At 42.6% G+C, this 26843-nt stretch overlaps 1 protein-coding gene across 5 annotated transcripts in view; it reads left to right on the forward strand.

Annotated features, from left to right (window-relative positions):
* The window catches only part of NADK (NAD kinase), an 88107-nt gene that overhangs the window by 5794 nt on the left and 55470 nt on the right, over nt 1-26843 (forward strand). For 3 of the 5 annotated variants that reach the window (XM_073585421.1, XM_073585418.1, XM_073585417.1), the window contains exon 2: nt 22888-23107. In XM_073585421.1, the coding sequence (XP_073441522.1) occupies nt 22929-23107 (179 nt within the window). In that variant the 5' untranslated portion in view covers nt 22888-22928. Of the gene's footprint in view, nt 1-4363; nt 4475-22747; nt 22766-22887; nt 23108-26843 lie in introns of those variants that run through there. The other 2 variants (XM_073585419.1, XM_073585420.1) reach the window with 2 other exon arrangements.

Consider the following 26843-nt stretch of genomic DNA (forward strand, 5'->3'; position numbering starts at 1 on the left):
CCACATCTGTGATCCTGCTGTACTCTTAATATTGTAAACCCAAGAAGGAGCAGGTAGTAACAGGTGTCGATAAAATCCACAAATGACCAAGCTCCGATCTATGGCATTTGAGATGAATATAAAAACCAGATTGAAAGCAATTTTTTTTTATTTTAGCCACGTGAAACTTCAAAAAATTGGAGAATTGTATAATGCCTCCTATCAGAGTGACAATTATCACAAACTGAGAGGGACAGAATCCTTGAATGAAGAGAGGATGGTTTATCACTAGCGGCATGCGGAGGTCAAAATGTCGTCATTGCTTAACGTCGTGTCCCAGGGGGTTGGACAAAAACAACGGCCTTGAATGACGTCCATAGTTGTGCTGAAGCGAGTGTCTTGCAAGGACGGATCATCAGGCTAGAAGAATGGCAGGTAGTGAGCCATTCTGTACTGCAAGCCTTAATGGTCAAAAGGGGTCTACACAATCAGAAGGCATCTGCATGACATTGGGCTACGAGCCACATATCCACCTACAGGCGGTCTTCCACCTCACGGCATCGCTGCCAGAGGCTCTTATGGTGCAGAACAAGAAGGCAATGGAAGGCTATCCTCTCCAGTGATGAGTCCCGATTTGGTGTTTGATATTGTAATAGCCAGAGATTGGTCTGTAGACCACGTGGGCAACACCATGCTTTCATGAGGGAATGTCACACCAGGATTATGTGGGGTGACATAATATACGGTAGCTGGATCCCTGTAATCTCCATTTGAGGTGCACTGACAGTGCTACATTGATTTGATGTTGGATCGTATTGCAGCCATTTATCCAGTGTCCCAGGAGCTGTATTTGAACACTGCAACGTACCACATGTTGCTTGTGCTACTGTGAGCAGCCTGCTTGGCCTAAGCGTGCTACAGTGACTTACAGCGTCTCCTGATTTCTCTCATAGGACCTTGATGGGAGATGTTGTTAGTCGGGAGTTCTAGAAAAAGAAGCTGCCAGCAGTGGATCTTGATGTTTTGCCCAAGTGCACTCAGTGCGGCCGACCGTTTCTCAGTGATCGCAGCCGAGGCTGTAAGTGCCGGGATTTCTTCTCATGGTGCTCAGACTCCAGACTGAATAATTTGAGATGTTTTGAATGTTTTTGTTTGCATCATTTGCTTATCGGTAAAGCGTCTCCTTCCTGTGACTTCCATCACACCATGACTTTTCCTTCTTGGTGCTGCAATTTCACTGCTTAGCTGCCTTCATGAATAGGAAGTAAGGACACCCTGTATTAGTGACTGGATAGGAAACATTAGTGTTTGCTTAACCCAAATCTTGTAGATCATTTGTTTGACATCTGTGGAAATTTACGCCGCTCTGAAGTGCAAATAAGTGCCCTGATGGTGTGTATTCAGGTTTTCTGCTTTATTTTCAGTTTCTTTTCTGCAGCGATCGCATTGTTCCCTTTACATGTTGGACATCAGTCATTTTATTAGTTGATGTCCCTTTTGAACGTTGCTGCAGCTGTTTGTGTCATAGCTGGAAAGGTTGAGATTTTATGTTGTTGATAGGTTTTCTATCCGCTGCCTGCCATTGCTTCCCTCCCAACAAAGCCTTACGGAAATCTCCAATCCGAGCCCTAGAAGGCACCACAATCTGTGTGGTTCTCGATCCATCATTACTTTCTGACACGTCACTGTCACATTTGATTAGGGGTTGTCTAAGAAAAAAGAAAATGCATGTTTTCCAATGAAGTAATAGAGGGTTTGAGTCTTTATCTGTAACTTTACATCATGGGGTGTAAATGCCGCCGGTTTCCCTAATCCGGCGTTGTTTTTCTTGCGCCTGTCCGCTCCTGAGATATGGCCCCATCTTCCCTGTGTATATGTATATCCAGTCTTGTTCCAAATGGGTGTGGTCCTCTAGAGACCGCCCACTTGTATAAAACTTTAGGCGGCTCCAGTGTTATCCCTTTAATGCATAGCTGTATATGACGTATAATTCCTAATCTCACATCTCTGATGTGATGCGCACGTTCGTCACCAGACCTGACGTATCTTTTTACAGTCCCAGCTGTGGAGTTATTCCCAGCATGTGTCCTTGCTAGGTGGATCATCCAGTAATGTCATCCCGTGCTGCGTCTCCATTTCCTGTCCAGAGCTGGTTCCTGATGAAGCTGTGTTTTTTTTTTTTTTTTTTTTTTTTTTTTTTTATTATTAAAGCATATTTTTCATCCCTTTGTAGACTTTACTCCACTCTGAGAAAACCAGCCGGCCAGCATTCCCTGTAGCCATTACTGGGTGGAGCGAGGGCACGCCGGGCATCGCTGCAGACTGGTAAATGAGCTGCCTTTGTCATGTCGGGGTCCTAGGTCTAGACACTGGATGGCAGCTGTCATCTTGATTCATTGGTGTCGTACTTTTCCACAAACACTGATGTTTTTCAGTGCACATCCGTCTGTATGGCTGTAAAGCTTTATTATGGTACGTAATCCATACATCGCTTATTTTGCCTATTGAATTGACTTTTGCTATTGTGAGCAATGTGACCCGAGCATCTTTTTACCGTATGATGTCCTTCCATTTTCCACAAGATTGCGCTTAGAGATGGGTTGCTTTTTTTCATTTTGGGGGAAGCTATGGTTTTGCCAGTGTTTTAAAGTCCTGTTTCAAGGCTATCACTTGCTCAAAAATCTACAATTTTTGCTCTTATTTTATCAATGCTGCTCCGCTGAATATACCGCCTTTTTTCTTTATTGCTTTTAAATCCTGTATATGGTTTGAGAGAGGGAACAATTTTTAAGGTCTTTCACGAGTGGGTGTGGCTCACAGGCTCCTCAGGGGCGTGTCTTTAGGATGCTTTGTATTATCCCTAGGTATAGAAATGCCCAGCTCTCTGCAACCCTATGGAGGGTTAAAAAAGAAAAGAGAATAATCGCAGGGGGGATTATCCAGTGTTGCGACCAGTGGCACGTCTAGTCGGAATGGGACCAGAAGTACGTAAATCGCTTACTTGTGATCACATGACCACCCGCTCCCTGGTCTGAAGAATCCTGACTGTGCGCTCTCGGGATTCACAAGTCTGCAGTCAGAGTAACTGCAGACTAGATCCCAAAGCCTGGGCAACCCCTTTATCGCATAAGGCAGCTACTTCCAATAGATGGCACTAGAGAATTTTCCTTGGTTTTCTGCACTTCTGGCATACTTTCAGAACCCTTTTTTTTTTTTTTTTTTTTTTCTTATACAGAGGCATCCTGCAGCAACAGTATACTGCAGCTATGTTTACCTATAATTTGAATAAATGATTTTAGCAGCTCTGTGTGCCCATACAGTATTCTTGGACACTTAGGATAAATGCCAAACTAGAACCTCAATTTACAGATGTTTTGGCCCTCCTCAGTGCAAAGTATGAGATCTGATTTGGCAGGATGAGAGTTCTCTGACTCGGGTAATTTCCTAGAGAATCATTGCATGGCCTATAATTGTCCTTACATGCCAAGTCAGGGGCATCTTATACAGTCAAATCCTATCTAATGCTTTGCACTGAGGCGGGTCAACACCCCAAAACATGTCTGCAAATTGAGATTTTGGCTTTTATCCTAAGCCCATGTGGCAAGGCTTGGTAAAGAGTCGATATTGACTTCTTGGATTGCTACTTCCTATAGGTGCCGCTAGAGTTCAAGTCCTCTTCCTCTCTGAAGAGGCAATTTGTATTTTTGACTTCCCAGTGGAGCCTTGCATGGCTTAGAAGTCTCCTTACACTGACATGTCAGGTATGTCACTCTCCACAAGGAGAAATGTTACCCCCTTCACTTGATAAAATGCAATCTTTTTGGTGTTACCTTTTTAAATATGACACCTCTGTGTGTGCGGCTACAACTCTCAACATGCACTGACAGCAGCTGGAATAGTAGGAGTTGTAGTTTTATTATCCTCCTGTTGTAGTCGTCAGGGCTGTGGAGTCGGTAAGCCAAACCTCCGACTCCTCAATTTCCATGACACCAACTCCGACTCCACAGCCCTGGTAGTCGTGCAGGAAACAATGTGACAATGGGAAAATCTCACATACAGCTGTTTATATCCATAAAGCGCTGCTTGTAAAACCACAAGAAAGTGAATTTACAGTCTTCTGATCTGGCATATCGCTAAGATCTCTGGGGTCCAACCGATCCTTAGGATGAGAGGACTACACCGCTAATTGAGCTTTGCGTCCCCTCCTGAGTTTTCTTCGCATGCCGGCTCTCCCACCTAGTGGCTGTACAGGGAAATAAAGCCGGGCTTGTACTGACTACTAAGCCTATAAGGATATGCCTTCACTTTACAAGTTGGGAATATCCCTTTAAGTGCTATCAGTTCTGGTTAACCTTTAACATCTTCCAGAACTGTGACCAAAGTGTCACTTCAGGAGACACCAGCAAATGATCTAGTCGGTGTTGGGAGTGAGCGAGCGCTGCAGATTCTTGGCTTTGATTCTCTTAAGATGGGCTGCCAGTACTTCAGTGGGACGGTAAGCACAGGACTTTATGGCAATTAATATACTTTTGATGCACATAATCTCCTCTTGAACACACCATGGATTCTTACCATGTAGACCCCAATCATGGCCCATAGCTGCCGATGCGGGATTTGAATCTGGAAAATATCATTGGGTAAGGACATTGTGTCACAGGCATAAGTATTAAAGCCTTTTATGGATTGAGGTCCATGGCATCCATTGAGATCATTGATTTCCACGACTGACGTGGTTCTATCCCAATAGTTGCCTGACTTCACCTTGAAAACAGGGTACAGACATTAACTTTGATCACCCAACAAAACAGATTTTGACAATAATGAACGATCATCGTTTGGTTTCAGAGATTCCGAACATTCATCGGTTTTACTAAAACACCAACTAGTTGGCCACCTTGAAATTTTTTTCTCCGCCCGATAGTCGGCACCAGTTGTATCATTGACCAAACATCCCCCTCTGTTGTTCAGTGTAATTTGTGTCATGTTTGGGGCCATCAGTGAGCAATCGTTCATCATAATGTGGATGGGGGCATGAAGAAAGCTAGAATTGGAGCGACCATGTATCACATAGACACTGTTTTATCTAAATGTCCATAATAACCTCTCACTAATCTAATCTCTTACTGAAAAATGATTAAAGGGAATCTGTCAGCAGGTTTTTGCCATGTAATGTGAGAGCACCATCATGTAAGGGCAGAAACCCTGATTTCTGCGATGTCACTTGCTGACTTGCATGTTATTTTGGTAAAATCACTGTTTATCTGCTGCAGAGCTGTTATAACCCCACCACTGATTGGCAGCTTTTTGTCAAGGTACACAGAAGCATCCAATCAGAAGTGGGGGCGTGGTTGAACTAGGAGACACGAGACACCTAGTCCTGTAGTGATAATCTCCTGCTGATAAAACACTGATTTCATTGCAACAGCAACACAGCCTAGTAACGGACTCCGCTGGAATCAAGGTCTTTGCCCCTACGTCATGGTGCTCCCAAATTACATTGCAAAACCTGCGAATATCTCCCCTTTAACAGTCAGAATAATTTGAGTGGAGCAGCAGTAAAATCAGCCATGATGTTTGCTAAGCTGTGAGCCAAATATTGCCCTGCTGATATTGAGGAGGCGGCCTGGAGATGCGTGTGCTTGGTCCCTCCTCTTCATTTCCGGTTTGTTCCGGCAATGAGACAGGAAGGCACAGTGTGGCCACAACAGTGACCCGTGTATAATTCAGTAGGAAAATATGATGTTACTGGAGGGGGGATGGAGGATTCTGGATTTTCTTTCTTTACCAAAACTGACATGTCTTCTGGTGAAGTTGGAACGTGGCATTATGGTGCCATGGAGAATAAGACTCCACCATTCTTCCCTTCCCGCATTCCTCAGGTATTTAATTTATGGAGAAATTGTAATGATTTATATTGTCTTGTAAGGCTAAGTTCACGCCAATAGTGATGTCGGTGAAAAAACGGACATCACAGGGTCAGCTCTCAGATCAACGTTATTCATTTAGGCTGTTCACGATCACTTTATTTTTTATTTTTTTACAAGGACCAAATCTGCGCATGACAAAATCACAACATGCCCTAGTTTCTTCCATGCGTTGGATGAGACTCGCCCATTCAATTCTAGGGGTGCGCAAAAAAAACAAAACCTGATCCTGCGATGTCTTAGACCTAATGCAAAATTAGCTGAGTTGAAAGGCAAAATGAGCAATTGTAATACACAGTGCTATATAATATGATGATTGCAATATGTTAAGGGGTTGCAGATTTCGATGGCAGGAGTGCTTCTTTAAAGTCCTGAGATGTCAGATTTGCTTGTCGTCTGTCCTGTTGTGCATTTGAATTGAAATTTTGGTTTTGCATTTAATTAGTTAAAAAAAAAAAATAAAAATCCAAATTTTCAGCTGTAATGCACAGGTAGCTTTAGTGATCAGTCTTTGTCATGCTGGGACTCTGCAGGCCGTTGACATTTTTTTCTATGTAAGGGTACTGTTACACTTAGCGATGCACCAGCGATCCCGACAACGATATGGATTGCTGGTGCATCGCTAAGTGGTCGCTAGTGAGCTGCCAAACAGGCAGATCTCACCAGCGACATAGCAGGGGTCGGGGGTCGCTACTTACCTGTCAGACGCGGCGATCCTGACGTCCTCCCGCTCGCGTCCACGCGTCGCTCGTCGGCGCCACAGGAAGCCCAGCAGGAAGCTGACGACGAGAAATAGTCCAGGACATTCTCGTGCAATCAGCGATAACCAGCGGGGGAGCCGGTCACAGGTAAGTAGCAGACATAGCGAAATCGCTAGCAATATCGCTGCTGCGTCAAAAAACCTGTGACGTTATAGTGATATTGCTAGCGATCTCGCTGTGTGTAACGGGGGCTTAAACCAGTGAGCCCTGACCCTGCACCACCTTATGATAAGTCTTATCTGAACCGTGTGAGCTCTTCCCTCCAGGCCTGTTATATCATACTGTTATGTGAGGCTGGCCAAACTCGGAATTCAGCATAGACTGATGAACCTCTCGCACTCTTATCGGTGCAATCCATGTTATATAATGTCATTTAACGCCCTTCAGCTCGATCTTGAGCCATGGCGACTTGATGAATGAACGCGCTGTAGGAAGATCGATCTTGTGCAAGTCTAGATAGGTTCACCAGGGTCTTCTCCGACGTTATGTTGAAACTATCAAGCCATCAGGTTATTGGTCTTCCTCTTTGCCTTGCTCCTTCTATTCTTCCCACCATGATGTCCTTCTCTAGTGATTGCTGTCTTCGTATGATGTGTCCAAAGTAGGCAAGTCGTAGCTTGGTGATCCTTGCTTCCAGGGACATGTCTGGCTTGATTTGTTCCTGTATTGCCAACAATTTATGTATTGCCAACTGTTTGTAGCAATAAGGTTCGGATACGGCTTTAAAGAAGGCACCACTTGGATATGGCACAATTTTATTATACAATGATCAATCCAAATGACAAAACACCAAATCAATGGAATGTATGACAATGATATCGAAATAGAAAATAGTATAATATTGCGTATACTTATATATTAAAACTACAAAGGTTTTAGTACATATACTTACATCAGAAAGAAGAAGAGAAAAGAATCTTCACTAGGGGCATTTACATCTGTCCGGAAATACTTCAGCTGGAGAAGTGGTCAGCGAAGACAGAATGCTTCCTAGGACCCACACTGCGAAGAGCGTCCTCTCACACAGGTCCACAAAGCTGACTGCCAGCTTTTATATGCTTTAAACAAAGGTCTACACAATATAATATTGTGTAAACATGAAAATACACAAGTTAGTTGTCTGATGTTCCAATCACATGACAGTGGCCAGCTATCATGAATAAATAACATCAAACAAAGCTTGCCTCTTCGGACTAGTTACTATTGCCCTGACATTTACATATGATAAGAGTAAATCATACACCAGAACAAAGTTTCCAACAACATGCTATGATCAGAACCCTAGCACAAAATATCTATATTTCAGACTACAGTTAAAGAGATCTTTAAGATTGAATACACTATAATGGGTTTCAGATCGCCAACTATATTCCTGGTTCTACATTAGGCTTTCCCAGCCATATTTCTATGACCTTATGTACAATTATGTGCAATTGTCTATATGCCTAGTCCACTTTTAACCCCCATATGACACAAATATCAGGTGATGCCTGGTCAATATACTCACACCATTCACTGCTCTTAAAATTCAAGTAAGTCAACAGCATACACAAAGGTTAATCCTTTCCAGTAATCCAGATTAAACATACTGTTTAAACAAGCATAGTCTTTTAGTATACTCAACACTAAGGCTGCATTTCAATAGCCATTGCGGGTCTGACCTCATGAACCCTGGTTTTCAAGAATTGGATATGGGGCCTTCAAATGCTGACATTTCAGGTTAATTTCAATATGGACTAATCAATATATTACAATATTTAGGCTATAAGATATCCATATTTTTAATAGCACCACAGTTCCAAAATTGATTTTTTGGTTCTTCCTGCCAGCCATGGTATTCGGTGTGGAGGAAAATTATGGTGCTTCATGGGACCCCCACATGTATAACGATTGTTGCACTCATCTCATTTTAGACCACTCTGATAATGTCTTGGAGACCCCGACCGTTCTTCCAGCATTCACTGACAGTTATGCTGGAGGATGCTGAATAAGTTTCCTCTGAAGAATTGTGGTTCTATAATATCACACAATGACCTTCTGTTATAGTGTATATAGGCAGATGGCATTTTCTCCCTACCCCTCCATACACACATCGATCTTCCCGAGTGTGCATGTCTTCTCAAGGGAAGAGGGGAAATAAGACTCGCCGGACGTCCCTGTTGGTAGCTCATTGCAGCTAAGAACAAAAGGATTGGGCATATTTAAATCCAGCATCCTCCTCCCCTATATCTTTCCCCACACATCTGCTATAGAAGGACAATTGCAAGGTTTCCATACACAATTATTTCCATGTGCAGCCTACGTTTATTGAATGTGCATAGAATTTGGTACAGGTTTTTAACCACCTAATCTGAGAGCAGTGTCTAGTAGGGGAAGAGACCCTGATTCTAGCGATGTGCCCCTTACTGGGCTGCTAGGTAAGATTTTGATAAAATCCTTGTTTTACCTGCTGCAGATCTAGCAGTTCTCTGAATGCTGAGCTCTGTATATCCCCTCCCACACCATTTATTGGTAGCTTTCTGCCTATGCACAGTATACACAATCTGTGGTGGGGGTGGAGTTATACACAGCTCATGTATATAGAGAACTACCTGGCAGCAGGTTTACTAGACCTGTAATGATGATCTCATGCTGATAACATTGTGATTATATCAAAATTACAGCAAGTAGCTAAGTAAGTGACACATTACTGGAATCAGGGTCTCTGTCCCTACATCATGCTGTGCTCAGGCTAGGAGCCAAAAACCTGGTGACAGATTCCCTCTAAGGCTTGGTGTAAACGTTAATCCTTGTATGTCACAGCCTGATGAAGAGACTGGTCCAGAGGGTAAGCCAAGTTAAGAACTTTTTGACGACTAGCGGCAGTCCGGAGTGACTCAGTTTTGTTTCTATGGAAAACTGGATCCAGTATTGAGGATCTACTAGTTACAGCTCTGTAGCACAAACTTCTACACCAAAGATGTGAAATCCTCCATAGTTTATTTTTTTTCCCATTTGTCTCGGGATACATTATCCTAACTTTTGGCTCTCCTTACGCTTGTTCTGAATGTTGTGACCTTTTTATGTTCTAATTTTCTGCAACCTCATTTACCACTTCCAAAAAAAGGGAAAAAAAAGAAGCAGCGTCTATTTTGCAGCTTTTGGTCCAGAAGCTCGCATGCCTAAAAGTAAAAGAAGTAAAACCCACCAGGTTGTCATCACATGAGTCGCTGTGTAAATTAACAGATATGTCACAATGATTTCACCAGATGAGAACGGACTCGTGTGACCGGCTCTACTAGAGATGGAGCTAAAGATGACATGGAAACGTTGCTAAAAAAAATAAGTTGGCCAATATTTCATCCACTTGTGGTTGTGTTTCCCAATAGTAAAGTGTCCCGTAAAAAACAACTGGGTTGTTAAGATATTAGAGTTCCTTGGTCTCCTAGTATATTTTTCTCCGACTCTTGGCCCATCCGGTCCTCTGGCAATTTCTTGAAAACGTGGTCTTGGGCTTCTTGCACACATTGTGCATCTAATATCCTGAGAAGTGTTGTGGCTTTTCTGCGACAACAGAAGGTGACCCTACAATGACTGACTTCACGGCAAAGCGGCATAAATTAAAGGCTGTAGGTTATAATACTTTTGTGGTGATAGAGCATTTCATCCTAACTATTCAGACGTCTATTTTCAGTAGGCCAGGAGGCATACACTGTTATCTATCTTTTATGACTTTTGAGTTTTTGTTGTAACATATTGTGGTGTTATCCTGATTGACAGGGACAGTGTAATTGAACAACAGATGTTTAACCCCTTCACGCCGCAGCCCTTTTTCATTCTTGCGTTTTGTTTTTCATTCCTCTTCTTCCTAGAGTCATAACTTTTTTTTTTTTTTTTTTTTTTTTCCGTCAATATGGCCATGTGAGGACTTGCTTTTTGCACTTCCGGCTAGATCACATTAAATGTCACTGTCAGAGATTGACAGCGACATTTAACGGTCGCGGGTGGATCACTATTCTGTTAGGGGCACATGTCAGCTGTTCAAAACAGTACATGTATGGGGCACGTCGTCAAGGGGTTAATATGTTGTGTGATGTAGTGACCACTGTGTCCGCTAGGGGGCGCTGAGTGGGTGTCCCAGGAAGGACGGATAGCCATGTCCAGAGTGGTAACAGGAGCAGGGTCCTAAATGACCGTTATGTATCCCAACGTGGGTGGCCTTGATATGAAGGCTTGATTATATGCTGATCAGCAGAGCTGATCTTTTGTTCCAATGTGTTAGGGAAAAGCCTTCAGGTGATTGAGATGGGTGGGATAAATCACCTACAAACCCACCTGGGGCGGGTGTCTAAAACTCCATAGCCATGTGATCCGGTGGGTGTGGCTACGGACCATATAAGGTGGCCAGGGTAGGTCACATGAGTGAATGCTTGGACCCGGTTGGTCCGTATGGAAGGTCTCGTCTGGCTGACGTGCCTGCCTTCCTGAGTGCACGTGGAGACGTGTGTCGGATAGTTCCCTGGAGGGAATGAAACATCTGCCCTGAGAAGCAGCACATAGCCAGCCTGTGTGACCACAGGATTAACAGAGGGGAGCTCTGTCATGGACGCTATGCTGATTTGATATGAACTTTCTGTTGCTGATTTATGCTGAATAATAAACCGCATGGACTGAGTTATGTTTGAGAGACCTGTGCTGGATCTGATTTATCGGCTGCCTAGCGAGTATCCCCTACCTTAATGACAAGCGCTACCTTACAGTTGATTAAACATTGTCCAGGCCAACTAGTTTGTTGACCTGCGAAACAGAAGTACAAACCATGCAAATTGATTAAATACTCAAACAATGCGCTTTAAACTCATCCCACCTTCCAACTGACCTGTGAATGATAACCTGAATCACAGAAGTAGGTATAAAAAAAAGGGACTTTCTATCCTTCTGACAGAATCAGAGACTCTCTTTACACAACCACAGCCAGGAACACTCTACATGACAGCAGCCAGGACATGCCTCCATCACAGATTTGACATTCTACAGGATGCCAGCTTGGGGGACCAGGGCCCCGGCTGGAAGAATATAGGTTTGCTCCATTGACCATCAATTAACCCATGGATATGTTTGGGGAAGCCAGGATTGGGACCCTCCAGTCACCTGAGCAATATGAATACATTTAGGGAAGCCTGGATTAGGACCCACCAGTCACCTAGCTCTAGGGAGACGTTTGGAAAAGCCAGGTTGTGACTAGGTCACCTGGCCACGTGCTTCTATGGACTGTCGGCTTCCTAAGCTTGTCGTTACTTCCTGTCTGTGGGTTTCATAAGTCGGGGCAGCCGGCCCTGAAGTTGCAGCTACTCTTATACTGGGAAGTCAGCGGAAAGGTAAGACTCTGTAATTTTGCATCATTTGGGGTGTTTTCTTGGACTGTTCTGTTTGTCTGTTTTGTGATTCAATTAAGTATTGCCACACTGTTATACCCTCACTCTGTCTCATCTGAGTAGTAGTATACCAACGAGGAAAGAAGTGCAGATAGTTCAGTGGGATGAGTCCTGGTCAATGCAGTCTCGGGCCAGCGGACGAGAGCACCCACTGACTCCCCCAGCTCTCCCGAGACCTCCTGTGTTTCCACAACTTCAAATTCTCTAAAACGTATATGGAAACTTGTCCGGATTCTATAGAAGTTCTACTGTTGCACAAATTTCCGAAACCATACGGTTGGCTTTATATCGCCTACAGTGGTTGAGCGCCAGCAACTGGACCTTGGAGTAATGGAAAAAGGCTTGGTCTGATTAATCAAATTTTCTTTTCCGCCATGTAGATGGCCGAGTCTGTGTTTTTTGCTTCCGTGAGAAAGAGACTGCACTAGGAGAAGACAAACCAGCAGAGGCAGAGCGATGCGCTGGGCAATATTCTTCCGGAAAACCTTGGCTACTGGCATTCATGTGGCTATGACCCGTATCACCTACCTAAACACAAAATGGACCCAGCATATTCCTTCATTGCTGTGGTATTCCCTAATGGCAGTACCACTTTCAGCAGGATAGTGCCCCCTTGCTATTTTGCTAAGATCATTCAGTCTTGGTTTGCTGAAGGCAATGATGTTGACTTGGTCTCCAAATTTCCATGATTTCAATCTGATCGAGCTTCTTTGGGATGCGCTGGAAAAAAAAAGTGACTCACGGAGGCTCTGCTGGACCATTTAGTGGACATGAAGGATTTAGTGCTGATGGCTCTTTGCCTTTCATGACCAGACACCCTTTAGTGATCCTGTAAAGATGGATCAGAGCTGTTTTGGTGGAACACTTTCTTATATTAAAAAGAGGAAAGCAATTTGGAGCCAGGGCACGAAAAATGTTTTATTGGTCAGACCTAGCTGTTGATAAGGGTTGGAGTGTCTTTTGTCTCCCCTACAGGATTGGTTGCTGGAGTGTTTCATTTTTAGGTCTAGAAATATCGTTTACCTACTACTTGACAACCCAGTTATGAAACTCTTCCTCATTCCAAAACAGACATGGGATTTTTCTGTTGCAATCATTTCCTGGTTTCTACATTATTAGATATGATTCATCTTTGTTTATCCCTAGTTCTACATCTGAAATCTGTCACAGGTGTAGTCATAAACCTGCATGAGTGAGGTGCAGCAGGTCGCCGTGGCATCCTGACACTAAAATCTGTCAAGGGACCATTTTCTTCCTCCTGTATGGAAGTTTACTGAATTATTCTTTAAATAGAGGGCAATAAATTTATTTTCTTTATTTGCCAACAGTCTATTGCAGACACCTTTTGGGAGGTGATGAGTGTACATAGGTGTTTCTAATCTATCATATCACGCTAATATAGAGGTTAGGATGTGCCACATTAGGTGAGGGTCTTCACCAGCTCATTACGCCACGGCAACATATTGGTGAGTGTGAAATCGCAAAAGGGGCCTGCTAAGTGCTGCTTGGACTCTGATTTGTTGGAACGTAATATAGGAAGTTTAAGGGGTTTTCCCATAAACAGATATTTTTCATCTATTCATAGAGTGGTAAATTTATGTGTGATCACTGAAGTCCAGAACCTGAGACCCCCAACAATCACCAGTTACCTTAAGTGAGGTGGCTAGGCACAAATCAAGATGCTTTGAAGAGAGATGAAAGAAAATAGAATGGTTTTTCTAAGTTCTAAGCCAACTACTTGAGAACGGTGCTGTGACGAGACCTTACTTGATACTGGAGTGGTGACATGGCTTTACTCAAGCCACGGAGCACTCGCATGGGTCTTCTCAAGCTTTTAATTAATGAGTCGTGCCAAGGATCTTTAACTTCGAGCTGCGAGGAAGCTACTAGAAACATCTGAGGTTCCATCCTTAAAATTTTCAAGGTGAACCCTTTTAGTTGTGCTCTTTTGAATGCTTTATTTGCCTCGTAACTTTTAGTAGCAGATCAACTAGTCAAACATTAAGCGATGTCATCCCCAGTGGACAAAGACTCATCACTTGTAAAATTCTCTTTAAATATTAACCTTTTAACATTTTATGAATTCTTCATTCTGACAGTTGGAGCAGAGGACCGGAGAGCTGGCTATTAATATAGGCCCAATTTTCATTAAGGTCTATGTGAGCATTTAGCCATGACCGTGAATATACTACATGGTCATGTACTAGTGACATCGTTCAGCTTTCTTTGAATTAGGATATACTGTTTGCATAGTGTTTTGGCATTTCTTAATGATTTTTTTTCTTATACTTAAATGCTAAATAATTTTGTAATATACAAAATTAATCATATCATCATAGATCTGCTGTTCTTGTGGGTCATATAATGCTCAGATCTCTGTTCTGGCAAGCAGCCTGCAATTTAGCATTTTTGATCCTTCCCCAGCGTACCGGTTGTCATAAGTGACGCCATGTACTTGAGCAGGCGCGCTCTGTGAACTTGTATGTAGCGTCACTTACGATAAGAAGTACATTGGGAAAGGTCTGTTAGGGGGAAAATCCTAAACCTTTTATGTGGACTTGGTTAGATGACAAAATTATGTAACATTTAAAGAGGACTCGAGACCTGTCACTTGCCATAACAATGTAAGTTTGTTAAGGAGTCTAAATGCCGTTGTTCTCCTGAATCCGGCGATGGTTTTCTTTTTACAAGAGATAAGGCCCCTTCTTCCCTGTATGTAATTCTTTTCTTGTTATCCATCTGGGTGAGGTCCACTAGAAGACGCCCCTGCGGAACAGTTCATGATCATCCATTGGCTAAAAAAAAGACTAGATTTACATAGCGGGAAAAGGGGGGCATATCGTGGGAACGGAGAGGGGCAGGAGCAAAAGAAAAACGTTGTCGGATTTAGGGAAACTGCAGCATTTTAAACCAGGAAAAAACCTACATAGTAATGGCGAATGTCAAGTCTTCTAGGGAATTGATTTAAAAAAAAAAAAAAAAAAAAGCATGAAAAACCTTGCTCCCTGGCAGGCCCCTTTTTTATTTTTTATTGGGCACCCTTTTTCCAGAAGTAATAGAAATACCCAGTAATATTCCCCACATTTTATCATAGGATTACACAGGTGCTTTTGTCTTTTTGTTCCTGTTTGTCTGAAGATCAGAAACTAATAATTGTGACAAATGATTGAGACATGAGGAAGTAGCTCTTTAATGATAAAACATCCGTACAGTTCCTATTATCTCGTGGGAATTGTTCCCTGTTATGTGGAAGTGCGTCTTGTGGCCATTGTGTACCAAGGTTTGGCAAGATGATTATGGGGAAGTAGCTGTAATTTCTTATTTGCAAGATAGTTAGGAAACGATGTAATCCCACACTTGTCTTTTCTTTATCAATCCCATCACCACTTTGGCCCTTTTATCTGCATGTCGCAGTTTTTCAGCGATCCACCATATTGTCTGATTTTTCTTTTTTTTTTTTTTTCTCTCCTGCTTTCGTCTAGTTCATGCAAAGGATTTCTTTATAGTACTTACACAGTTCTTTGCGTGAAAATGAATGTGATAACACTGGTTTTCATTAGATATGTTCAGAAGCATCCAAATTGCCTGCAAAATCATAAACCCATCCTGCAATAGAGCCAAGCCTAGAACTGCAAATCTAGTTATTACTGCTAGTTAAATTGGATAACTAGGTGCAAGGTGCCAATGCTTCATATGGCTGCTGCCTCGTCAATGAATGAGATGCAATCATGGCAAGAAAAGACTTGGCCTTCTCAGGGCTTAAAGGGAGCTTTTACACAAACGGATGTCTAAGGCAGGGCATACACATTAGATGGCCAAAAACGGCTTCTGTCGATCATTTGGCCTAGAGCCATCTTGACTGACTTTCCAATACACAGGCGCACTCACTAAGCTGAGCGCTCCTTTGTTCACTGAGAGCTGCCAACTGATACTTGGGCTGACAGCTCATTTCTGTGGGAACAAGCGATCTGTGGTCCAAAATCAGACATGCCCCATCGACATCACTCGTGACCATCAGTCGTCCGACGCCTCCATGCATAATAGACCATCGGCTGACTTTGTGTGTTGGGGGGGGGCTCTTTTCCATCATATATGATCAATTTCCCAATAAACAAGCATTTTTGCTTGTTCATTGAGTGATCATCGACATGTTTACATATGGCGGATAAGTGTCAATTCTTAGCCCATCTAAATGCAACTTTTAAGTACCCCATATAGTTTAGATAGCTGTCGTCTGAACAATTGGCCGAACCATCGTTTAGCTGACAGCAGTCTGTGAAGAGCGCTCTTGTGCTCTCGAGAGCTGTGGTCCCACATCATTGGTGGCGCCTTATCTCAGGGAGAACAGAATCCTAGAATCGTAGAGTTGGAAGGGACCTCCTGGGCCATCTGGTCCAACCCCCTGCTCAAAGCAGGATTCGCTAAATCATCCCAGACAGATGTCTGTCCAGCCTCTGTTTGAAGACTTCTATTTGAAGGAGAACTCACCACCTCTAGTGTCAGCCTGTTCCATTCATTGATCACTCTGTCAAAAAGTTCTTTCTAATATGTAATCTGTGTCTCCTCCCATTCAGTTTCATCCCATTGCTTCTAGTCTTTCCTTGTGCAAATGAGAAAGATGATCCTTCTACAATGTGACAGCCCTTGAGATATTTGTAGACAGCTATTAAGTCTCCTCTCAGTCTTCTCTTCTGCAAGCTAAACATTCCCAAATCCTGGAACCTTTCCTCATAAGATAGGGTTTGCCGACTGGTCACCATTCTGGTCGCTCTTTTCTGAACTTGCTCCAGTTTGTTGATGTCTTTTTTAAAATGTGGCGCCAGAAACTGGACACAGTACTCCAGATGAGGTCTGTTATGATTGGGTCACCGAGGAGGAGAGCAAGCCCAAGCTAAGCCACAGAAAACCAGAGATGTTGGTAACTAAGCGGATTGCAGACCCCTGATCCTATCCACACAACTAGCAGTAGCCGTGGAGCGTGCCTACGATGATCCTAGACGCCTCGGCACAGCCGGAGAGCTAACTAAGCCTAAAGCAAGAAAGGGGAAATCTAAACTGCCCCGGAGCAGACCCCAAAGGGATAGATGGCCCCCAAACATATATTGTCGGTGAGACAAGATGAAAACACAAACGCAGGTAGGAAAATAGACTGAGCAAACGATGGGGTCCACATTGACTAGACAGGAAAGGAAAGACACTGTCTGCAATCACGCAAAAAACCCTGCAAAAAAGTCCAACACGTCTGATGCAAAAAATACTGAAGTCGCACGACTTCACCCACTATATCAGCACTCTGGTATATTCTGAAAGCAGAGCAAAAAGAGGCCAATCTAATAAGGGACAAAAACAAACTGGCACAAGCAGCAACATATGGATGGTGATTCAGCACAGCCCCAGCCGGAGCTGGCTGACCCACACAAAACTGAAATAGACAAAACCAGATCAAATGTAAACAGAATAGCAAATGAACACTTAGCTGAACATGCAGGGACTGAGCTGTAAACGAAGACCTCAGGAGGCAGGAAGAAAATCACCAACAGGGATAGAGGGAGTTGGCTGTCTTAAATCCCAGTCCGAAACCCCAGATCTCCAATCGTCGTCCTCATTATCAGGTGGCAAGCCTCTGTTAATCAGATCAGCTCCATTACCTCCAGTAACCACCAGAGGGAGCCCAGAAAGAGAACTCGCAATCCCTCTGTCAATTTGACCAGCTCCACTACCTTCAGTAGTAACCAGACGTAGACCAGAAAGCGAATTCACAACAGAGGTCTGACCAAAGAGGAGTAGAGGGCAATAATGACTTCGCGTGATCTAGACTGTATGCTTCTGTTTATATATCCTATAATTGCATTTGCCTTTTTTTGCTGCTGCATCACACTGTTGACTCATATTCAGTCTGTGATCAATTAGTATACCCAAGTCTTTTTCACATGTGCTGTTGCTTAGCCCTATTCCTCCCATTTTGTATATGCTTTTTTTCACTTTTATTGCCAAGATGTAGTACTTTGCATTTTTCCCTGTTAAAAACCATTCTGTTAGTTGCTGCCCACTGCTCCAGTTTATTTATATCTTTTTGAATCCTCTCTCTCTCTTCTCTAGTATTAGCTATCCCTCCTAGCTTTGTGTCATCAGCAAATTTAGTCAGTTTACCCTCAATTCCTTCATCTAAATCATTGATAAAGATGTTGAACATTACAGGGCCCAGGACAGAGCCCTGTGGTACCCCACTTGAGACATTCTTCCACTGGTTGTGCAGCCATTTTCAACCACTCTTTGGGTCCGATCACTAAGCCAGTTATGAATCCACCTAACGGTTTCCTTGTCCATTCCATACTTAGCCATTTTTTCAATAAGGATTGTGTGAGATACTTTGTCAGATGCTTTGCTGAAGTCAAGATATACAATATCTACAGCATTTCCCTGATCCACCCAATCAGTGATTCTGTCATAGAAGGAAATTAAGTTAGTCTGACATGACTTATTAGTTACAAACCCATGCTGACTCTGTTTAATCACTTCATTCTTGTCCAGGTACTTGCATACATGTTGTTTAATAATTTGTTCAAAGATATTTTCTGGTATAGAAGTCAGACTCACCGGCCTATAGTTCCCTGGGTCCACCTTCTTCCCCTTTTTGAAGATAGGAACAACATTTGCTCTTCTCAAGTCTTCTGGGACTTCTCCTGTTCTCCAAGAATTTTCAAAGATTATGGAGAGGGGTTCAAAAATTTCTTCTGCTATCTTCTTCAGAACTCTGGGGTGTAATTCATCTGGACCTGGAGAATTGAATTCATTTAGGTTAGCTAAGTGTTTCCTCACTAACTTTCTGTTTATAGATATCGTGGATTCTTCTATTCCCTTAATAGGACAGTGAAGAACCGTTGATGTTACATTTCCTTTCTGGGAGAAAACAGAAGAAAAATAGGAATTTAAAAGTTCGGCCTTCTCAACATCCTGTCTTACCATTTCATAATTTTCATCCTGTAGGATGATCATCATTTTTGAAATCGGACATTTGTGATCCTTAAGTTGACCTTGTCCATCAGGGAGACTTTCGGGAGGCCTCCATAAACCTTAAACTGTTGACTGAACTCATCAATATTGGCGGGTACAGTTGACGTTGTTCTAATATGCATGGTGGTGTTCAGTTTTCAACTTCCTACATCAACTTAGTAAAAGATTGTGGTGTCGACACACACTACGTCAATTTTCACATGCCTGTACTTAAAGCTTTTCCTATTAGGCAGATTAGTCACCCCTGTTATCAATAATCTAGAGTTAGTGAAAGATTGTCAAGATGCCTAATACATGGGATCATAGCTGCAAATGGGCATAAATAGACTTGTATACAAGTAGGTTGGCGCTTAGGCCTCTTTCACACTTCAGTTTTTTACAATCAGTCACAATCCGCCAGGTTTTGAAAAGAACGGATCCTCAATTTTCTTTTGAGGATCCGTTTTTTTCCCCAGTTGACTTCCATTAATGGCGGATTGTGACGGATTGTTGTCCGTTGCATCCGTTTTTTTGGAGGATCCACCAAAAGTTGCTGTCTGTCGCCATCCACAAAGATTTCAAAACGGAGCTTGCAACGTTTTTTCCCTCTGGCGGATCCTCCAGACACTCATTTAACCCGAAATTCTTTCTGGGTGCCGGACAAAAAAAATCTCTCTCTCTCTCTCTCTCTCTCTCTCTCTCTCTCTCTCTCTCTCTCTCTGATGCAAAAAAACTGAAGTGTGAAAGAGGCCTTACTTATGGCCCCATTCACACAGACCAATACGGACTATTCGGACAGAATGATCATTAAAACCAACGCTCAGTCTCCATACATTTAACGTATTGATACTTGTCTTCGTCCGGCCGCCTTACCCAGGGCCTATCAGGAACGAGCGTTCTTATGAATGTTCGTTTCCCAATTCGATCCATGTAAATGGACTTTTAGAGAAATGCGAACACTTCCTATTAACTCTAGGTTTAACAGAGGTCACTTTCACCCTGCAATAATACAGGCTTACATTTGGTCCCATTATAGTTGAGCGACTTTGGTCGGATCGGGTTTCATGAAACAAAATTTGTTTCAGATGAAACTGGTCCGACTAGGGCAAAAAAAAGTCGGAGTTTCGTCCGAAACCCGACCCCAATGCAAGTCAATGGGAAATAAAAGTCGGCATTGAGCGGATGACATTCATTCACTCAATGCCGACTTTTAATCCCCATTGACTTGGCATTGGGGGTCGGGTTTCGGACGAAACTCCGACTTTTTTTGCCCTAGTCGGACCAGTTTCATCTGAAACAAATTTTGTTTCATGAAACCCGATCCGACCAAAGTCGCTCAACTCTAGGTCCCATGTTTACAGCCACAACCCTCAAATGCTAAATTCTACTGATACAAACATGGATCGCTATACGATTGTGCAGTGCCCCAAGTTCTGATCAGTGGGGCCAAATTGAGTTGTGGTTTTACTACCTTAAATGCAATGTGATTTCAGTCTATGAATTACGTGTGCAGCAGATTGTTCTCACTCCAGGCAGCGCCACAATGTTTTGCTGGGAATGTATGGACCCAATTTCTAGAAAGCAAACTGCGGTTGGTCATGTACCAGGAGGCGGCATGAAGTGACTGGTTTCCTATAGAACAAGTGGCTTATTGAAATGCCGAATTCAAGATAATCGCTTCCTTTCATTAGGAGAGTGAGCAATGTTCATAGATTTGTCTAGCTTGGGTTATTTCGATCTCTTGTCCACTTCCTAGCATAGTCTCATGTTTCTATAAAGCAAAATGCACATAGAGCCTAAAATTATGAATCCAGGCTGACCGCCCCCTACACACGGGGTGGACTTAACCTAATAATATTATAGGGGCTGTGTGCTTCAAAAAAAGTCCCATTTTGTGTTAGAAGGTTCCAAATAATAAACCGTGCAGGAGCTCACCAGTAAGTGTATACATTTCCAGCGGCGCCACCACACGTCAAAAGAAGTATTACAAAGTGCCATCTTATGCTTCATAGAGTATCCTTGTAAAGTCTGTCCAATGCAGTCAGCTCAAAAAAGGCTACCGTGGACACATTTGTCACTAGCTACTCCATCTGACAGATCCAGAACTCTGGGCTTCACCCATTAAGGTGCAACTATCACAGGTACTGGTTGGTGGGGGTCTGGATCCTGGATTAAAATACTGCTCTGAAGTGCACAGCTTGAATAGGGCTGTGTACGGACTCAATGGTAAGTGTTTGGCTTTGTACATCGCTCATGTTGGTACTGCATACTTCAGAGCAGTGATTTCACCTATCGGAGGTGGATTTCAAGAACCAGACTCCCATGAATCAGCATCACACTGAGCCTATAATAAAAAAAAATTCTATAAAATGTTAATACTCTTTAATCCTAAATACAGGGATCTATACTAAGTACGGGGCACCCAGGGTTGTGACTATGGAGTGGCTGCTGGTCAGAGGAGCAAAAGATAAAACTGACAGAATCATGTGACAAAACTGTAGTCGGTGTAATATCTTGGGTCAGCTAAAAATGAGATCAGATGCAAGAGATACTATATAAGACAAGGTCTGGGTCAGTACCAGCATATTGGCAGGAATAGCACCAGATGTGTCAGAGGTAAACAGAGTATATCTGGCAGACAGCTGGGAGTTTAAGCAGGGTGTGGTGCTGCCTTATTGGCCATCTGTGGAACTGCTGGACAATGCAAATGGCCCATACTGTTGGTCTTTACAGGTCCCAGCAACACTAGTCTCTCTGGCTTGGTAACATCTGCACTACCTAGAGAAACTAGCTATGACGTCTCTATAACCAGCTCGGTACAGAGAGTGGAAAACGGTTTGTGACAAAGGCTGATGTCAAGTCTAAGTGTTGCAATCCCGTACCAATGATTCTCGGGCTTCCTGCTGTCCTCTACTCCCTGATTGCTCAGGAGTTATACAGGCAGCGCCTGCTTCTAACAGCAGCAACCAGAGCTAGCTTATATTGCTGCTGTTAATGCGATTAAACGCCACTGTCAATATCTGCGGCATCATCCTGACCGTGGGAGGCTGATAGGTTGTCATGGCAGTTTGCTAAAATCCACCGCCACCATTTAGGTGCTGTGGCCTTCATAGGAGATCTTGATTTTTTTTTTTTTTACTATGTACCTGTATACGACATGTTCAAGTGCATTACTGAAAATTAAAAAATAAAATGGTTTATAACTATTTTTAATTTTTTCTTTTCTCCCTGTTACAAAAAAAAATAAAAGGGTATTTGGTATTGTCATGTTTGCAATAATTCGATCTGTCAAAATATAGAATTCAACTCATAAACTAAATGCCATAATGAGAAAAAAAAAATTGAATTGCCATTTATTAGTTGTTGCACCCTTCCTAAAAGCGAAGTGTTTTATGTATCCCAAATCTGTATCAATGAACAAAAAAACCCCACTGGAACCTAGGGTTACAGGACAATGTCTCTGCTGTAAATTTTGCGACCTGATGTACTAGAGTGTAACCACTGATGTTCTCTTTGGAAATGCTTTATCCTGTTTGTGTAATGCGCGGACCTTTCGCGTTCTTGTACTAACCTACGCGGGCGGAGAGGAAGCCGGGTGGAGTTTCCTCCCATTCTCGGTGCTCGGTGTAATGCTGCAGGGATTATTAGGCGGCTGGCACTGACAGGTAGCAGGTCTCTGGCTTCTCGCTGTCAGGTAATGCTGGATGGGGATGTGTATAGTGATTTCATGTCTCAGGTGTCACTCAGCACAGGCACCACAATAATTAATTGATGCCGATAATTAATCTGACTTCTTTTTATTTTTATTTTTTTTAGGTATTTTCATTCTTTGTGAGCGAGTCATTCCCATTTGCACTATGGAGCGATCCCATAACAAGGTGTGCGGCAAAGAGAAGAGTGTGAATGCAGAAGAAGTCCCTTTTTTTGCAGCCTGTGATTGTGAGAACGAGATCAGCTGTGGGAAACCCATTCGTGGAAGGACAAAATCACGCAGTTTGTCTGCATCTCCAGGACCGGGAAGCACTAAGGAATTCAGGCGAGTGTTGTGTTTGCACAGCCTATATTTATTGGTCTAAATGTAGTCTCATGCCTCCCTGGCGGGGCATGCCGGCTGCCCGCCTCCCTGGCGGGGCATGCCGGCTGCCCGCCTCCCATCCAGATGTTGTGCGTTTTTAAACTGATGCATTACAGTTATTAACATAGAAAACTGTATTTGCCCTTTTACTATTTCCTAAATTGTTCATGTAAAAAACATACATTTTTCAAAAACATTTTGCAAAGGCTCATATGAAATCCTCCTTACATTGTAGACTTTTCTCAATTCTTGGGTAATGTGAAGCTTCCTTATCAGAGATTGTCACTAGACATTGGTTCTTTTTTCTTTTGGTAGCTGAGAAGGAACTGTCAATACTTTAGTCTTACCACAATCCCTTAGTATTTTTTTTTCTTTCAAATTTACCATACAGTTTCAGAGATATGGACCTCATTATTCAGAGCTCATTTTTATGGTCTTTTCCAAGGTAGAGTTGTTCATAGAGTAATTGTGCAGAGAAGCCTAAAAACACTCCCCTGAGGATCCTTTGAGCCACTCCCCCCTTGGAACCCATAAAAATTATCCCTAAATGAAAAGGTCCATATCTCTGGAGCTGTGTGGCAGATTTTAAGAAAGGGAAAAAAAACAGGACACCCAGGGGAGTAGTCAGAATAAAATAAGGCAAACACTGGCCACTTTTGACCTGGTTGCAGTCCTCTTTAAAGGATGAATCCTCAATGTAAAATGTCTATAAAAGTGTATTTCAACCATCTAATCTTATGGCTTCTGTGGAGACATGGGGGGGTTGACAGGTGCCTCAGTTCCTCTAGCCGGAACCGCATGGACCAGGGATCGTCCCACCGAATGCCCGTGGCCCTTTTTACTGTGGGGATAATGCTACTCGGACAACGCAGGGTGAGAGTATAACAGTGTGGCAATGATTTATTGTACCACAAAACAGGCAGATAACACGTAGAACAGTCCCAGCAAAAAATACCTCAATATGGTGCACATTAGAGTCTCACTCTTCCGCTGACTCGCTGGGATAATGACAGTTGTTACTTCAGAGCTCCCAAGGTCGGCTACCACACCTGTGGCACTCATACAGAAAGGAGGCAAGCTTAGGAAGATGACAGTCCTTTCAGGTAAAAGGCCAGTTGACCTGAGGGTCACAACCTGGCTTCTCCAAACATCTCCATGGAGCCAGGCGACCGGCGGGTTCCAATCCTGGCTTTCTTCAAACATTTCCATGGTTCAGTGATGGTCAATGGAGCAGGTCTGTACTTTTCCAGCCGGGGCCGATTTCCCCAAAGTTGTTTTCTGTAGAATTATAGATCAATGTCCTTTGTGATGGAACAATGAGGTATTTGGCTGCTGTCCTGTCTCTAGTCCTTTGGATATCAGGCTGTCTTGGCAGAATCTTTGGCTATCTCTCTCTGTCAGTCTATACTGAGGCATGTTAGAGTGATCAATGAGTGGAACAGGCTGCCACGAGAGGTGGTGAGTTCTCCTTCAATAGAAGTCTTCAAACAGAGGCTGGACAGACACCTGTGTGGGATGATTTAGCGAATCCTGCTTTGAGCAGGGGGTTGGACTAGATGGCCCAGGAGGTCCCTTCCAACTCTACGAGTCTATGATTCTATGTAACCTATTTTTATACTTAACAAGTGTCCTTCATTGAATATTTACATAAAAGTTAAGAATGGAGATGAGAGAAAGTAGCCTTACTTGATTATTTAATCTACCGTATATACTCGTGTGTTGTGAGTTCATTTTCCCCTTCACCATTGAGGTCTGATGAACTCCCTCTTCTGGTGAAGGAAGGTAGTGAGGCTGATTACAAAGCACCTGAGCAGAATGATGATGACTGGGTGACTGGAATTGCTGACTGGATATAAGACAGCCGACGCCCTTCTGCCTTGCGGGTGATTTCTCTGAGGGATTCTTGGAGACCAGTCTGATTCCTGCTCCTCAAAAGCTAAGTTTTCTGCTCTGCTTTTTGCATTTGTGTTTTGGTTTTGTTTTGCCTTGTTTTTCTGGATTTCTGCCTTTCCCTGCTGGGTGAGCTGAATTCCTTTTTGCTCTGTCTTCAGAAAATACCTGAGTACTGATATACAAAGGAAAAAGTTTTTTGTCAGCTCACCAAACCGTAGCAAATGCGAAGTCTGGAGGAATGCAATCAATCCTGGGCGGTGCAGGGAACTTGGATTCCGGAAAATCTTGTAGGCACAATACTTGGGAGATGTTCCAGCAACTTCGACCAAAGGATGGTTAAAATCAAAAGACTTTATTCCAAAAAAATGATTAAAAACAGAATAGATGCATAAAAAACATATGGTTCACCAATGTGACAGACGCTTACGCGTTTCGGACTAGAGGGTCCTTACTCATAGCTTAACATCTTACAAATAAGCATATACCTATATACACTTGCTGGCTGAAGTAAAGTGGGAGGGAAACAAAATGGGCGGAGGTCCACAATAGCAGGAAGGGAGGATTTTCTCCACAAAAAAAAAAAAGGCATAGTATCTGAACATGGAGGAAATCACCACATCATCTTAATCATATATATATAAAAGATCAGATTTTAAATTCATGCCTGCGGGATATCGTGTTTTTAACTTAAAAATCCACATTGCTTCTTTGCGCTGCAATTCCTTTTTTCTATCACCTCCCCTCTTGGGGTTTGGGACAGTTTCTATTATATTAACCCTACAAGTACTGACATCTCCTCCATGTACAGAAATAAAATGCTGAGAGGCTCCCGAGGGACTCCTTGTAGTTTTATTACATGAATCATAAAGATGTTCAGAAATCCTTTTGCGAAGAGGACGTGTGGTGTTGCCCACATATTGAATGCAGCATGTTTCACATGTTATTAAATAAATAACATATGTGGAACTACAGTTGGCAAACATATTTATGACATATTCATTTTTTGTAACTGTGGATTTAAATGTAGACGTATTATACATGTATTTACATAAACCGCATTTTCTTATTCCACAACGATAGCTACCAGAGACAGATAACCAGCTTGAATTATTTTCTGATGAAAAACGCAAAGTGTGATCACTGGGGGACAAAATATTCGCAATTGTAGTTCCTTTTTTCCCGCAGGCATGAATTTAAAATCTGATCTTTTATATATATATATATATATATATATATATATATATATATATATATATATATATATATATATATATATATATATATATATATATATATATATATATATATGATTAAGATGATGTGGTGATTTCCTCCATGTTCAGATACTATGCCTTTTTTTTTTTTTTTTTTTTTTTTTGTGGAGAAAATCCTCCCTTCCTGCTATTGTGGACCTCCGCCCATTTTGTTTCCCTCCCACTTTACTTCAGCCAGCAAGTGTATATAGGTATATGCTTATTTGTAAGATGTTAAGCTATGAGTAAGGACCCTCTAGTCCGAAACGCGTAAGCGTCTGTCACATTGGTGAACCATATGTTTTTTATGCATCTATTCTGTTTTTAATCATTTTTTTGGAATAAAGTCTTTTGATTTTAACCATCCTTTGGTCGAAGTTGCTGGAACATCTCCCAAGTATTCTGAGTACTGATATAGTCTTTTTGAAGCCTAGCGTCTTCAGGGCTTTTTTCCCTATCAGTCTGTTGGCTCTTGTTTTGAGAGGGTTTTGGCGGATTGCAGACAGCAGCTTTTCTATCCTGTCCTATTTAGTTAGCTTGGGCCCCATCAT

The sequence above is a fragment of the Dendrobates tinctorius genome, unplaced genomic scaffold (assembly GCF_039654945.1).
Source record: "Dendrobates tinctorius isolate UK_male_01 unplaced genomic scaffold, ASM3965494v1 ptg000086l, whole genome shotgun sequence".
NCBI classification, from domain to species: domain Eukaryota; kingdom Metazoa; phylum Chordata; class Amphibia; order Anura; family Dendrobatidae; genus Dendrobates; species Dendrobates tinctorius.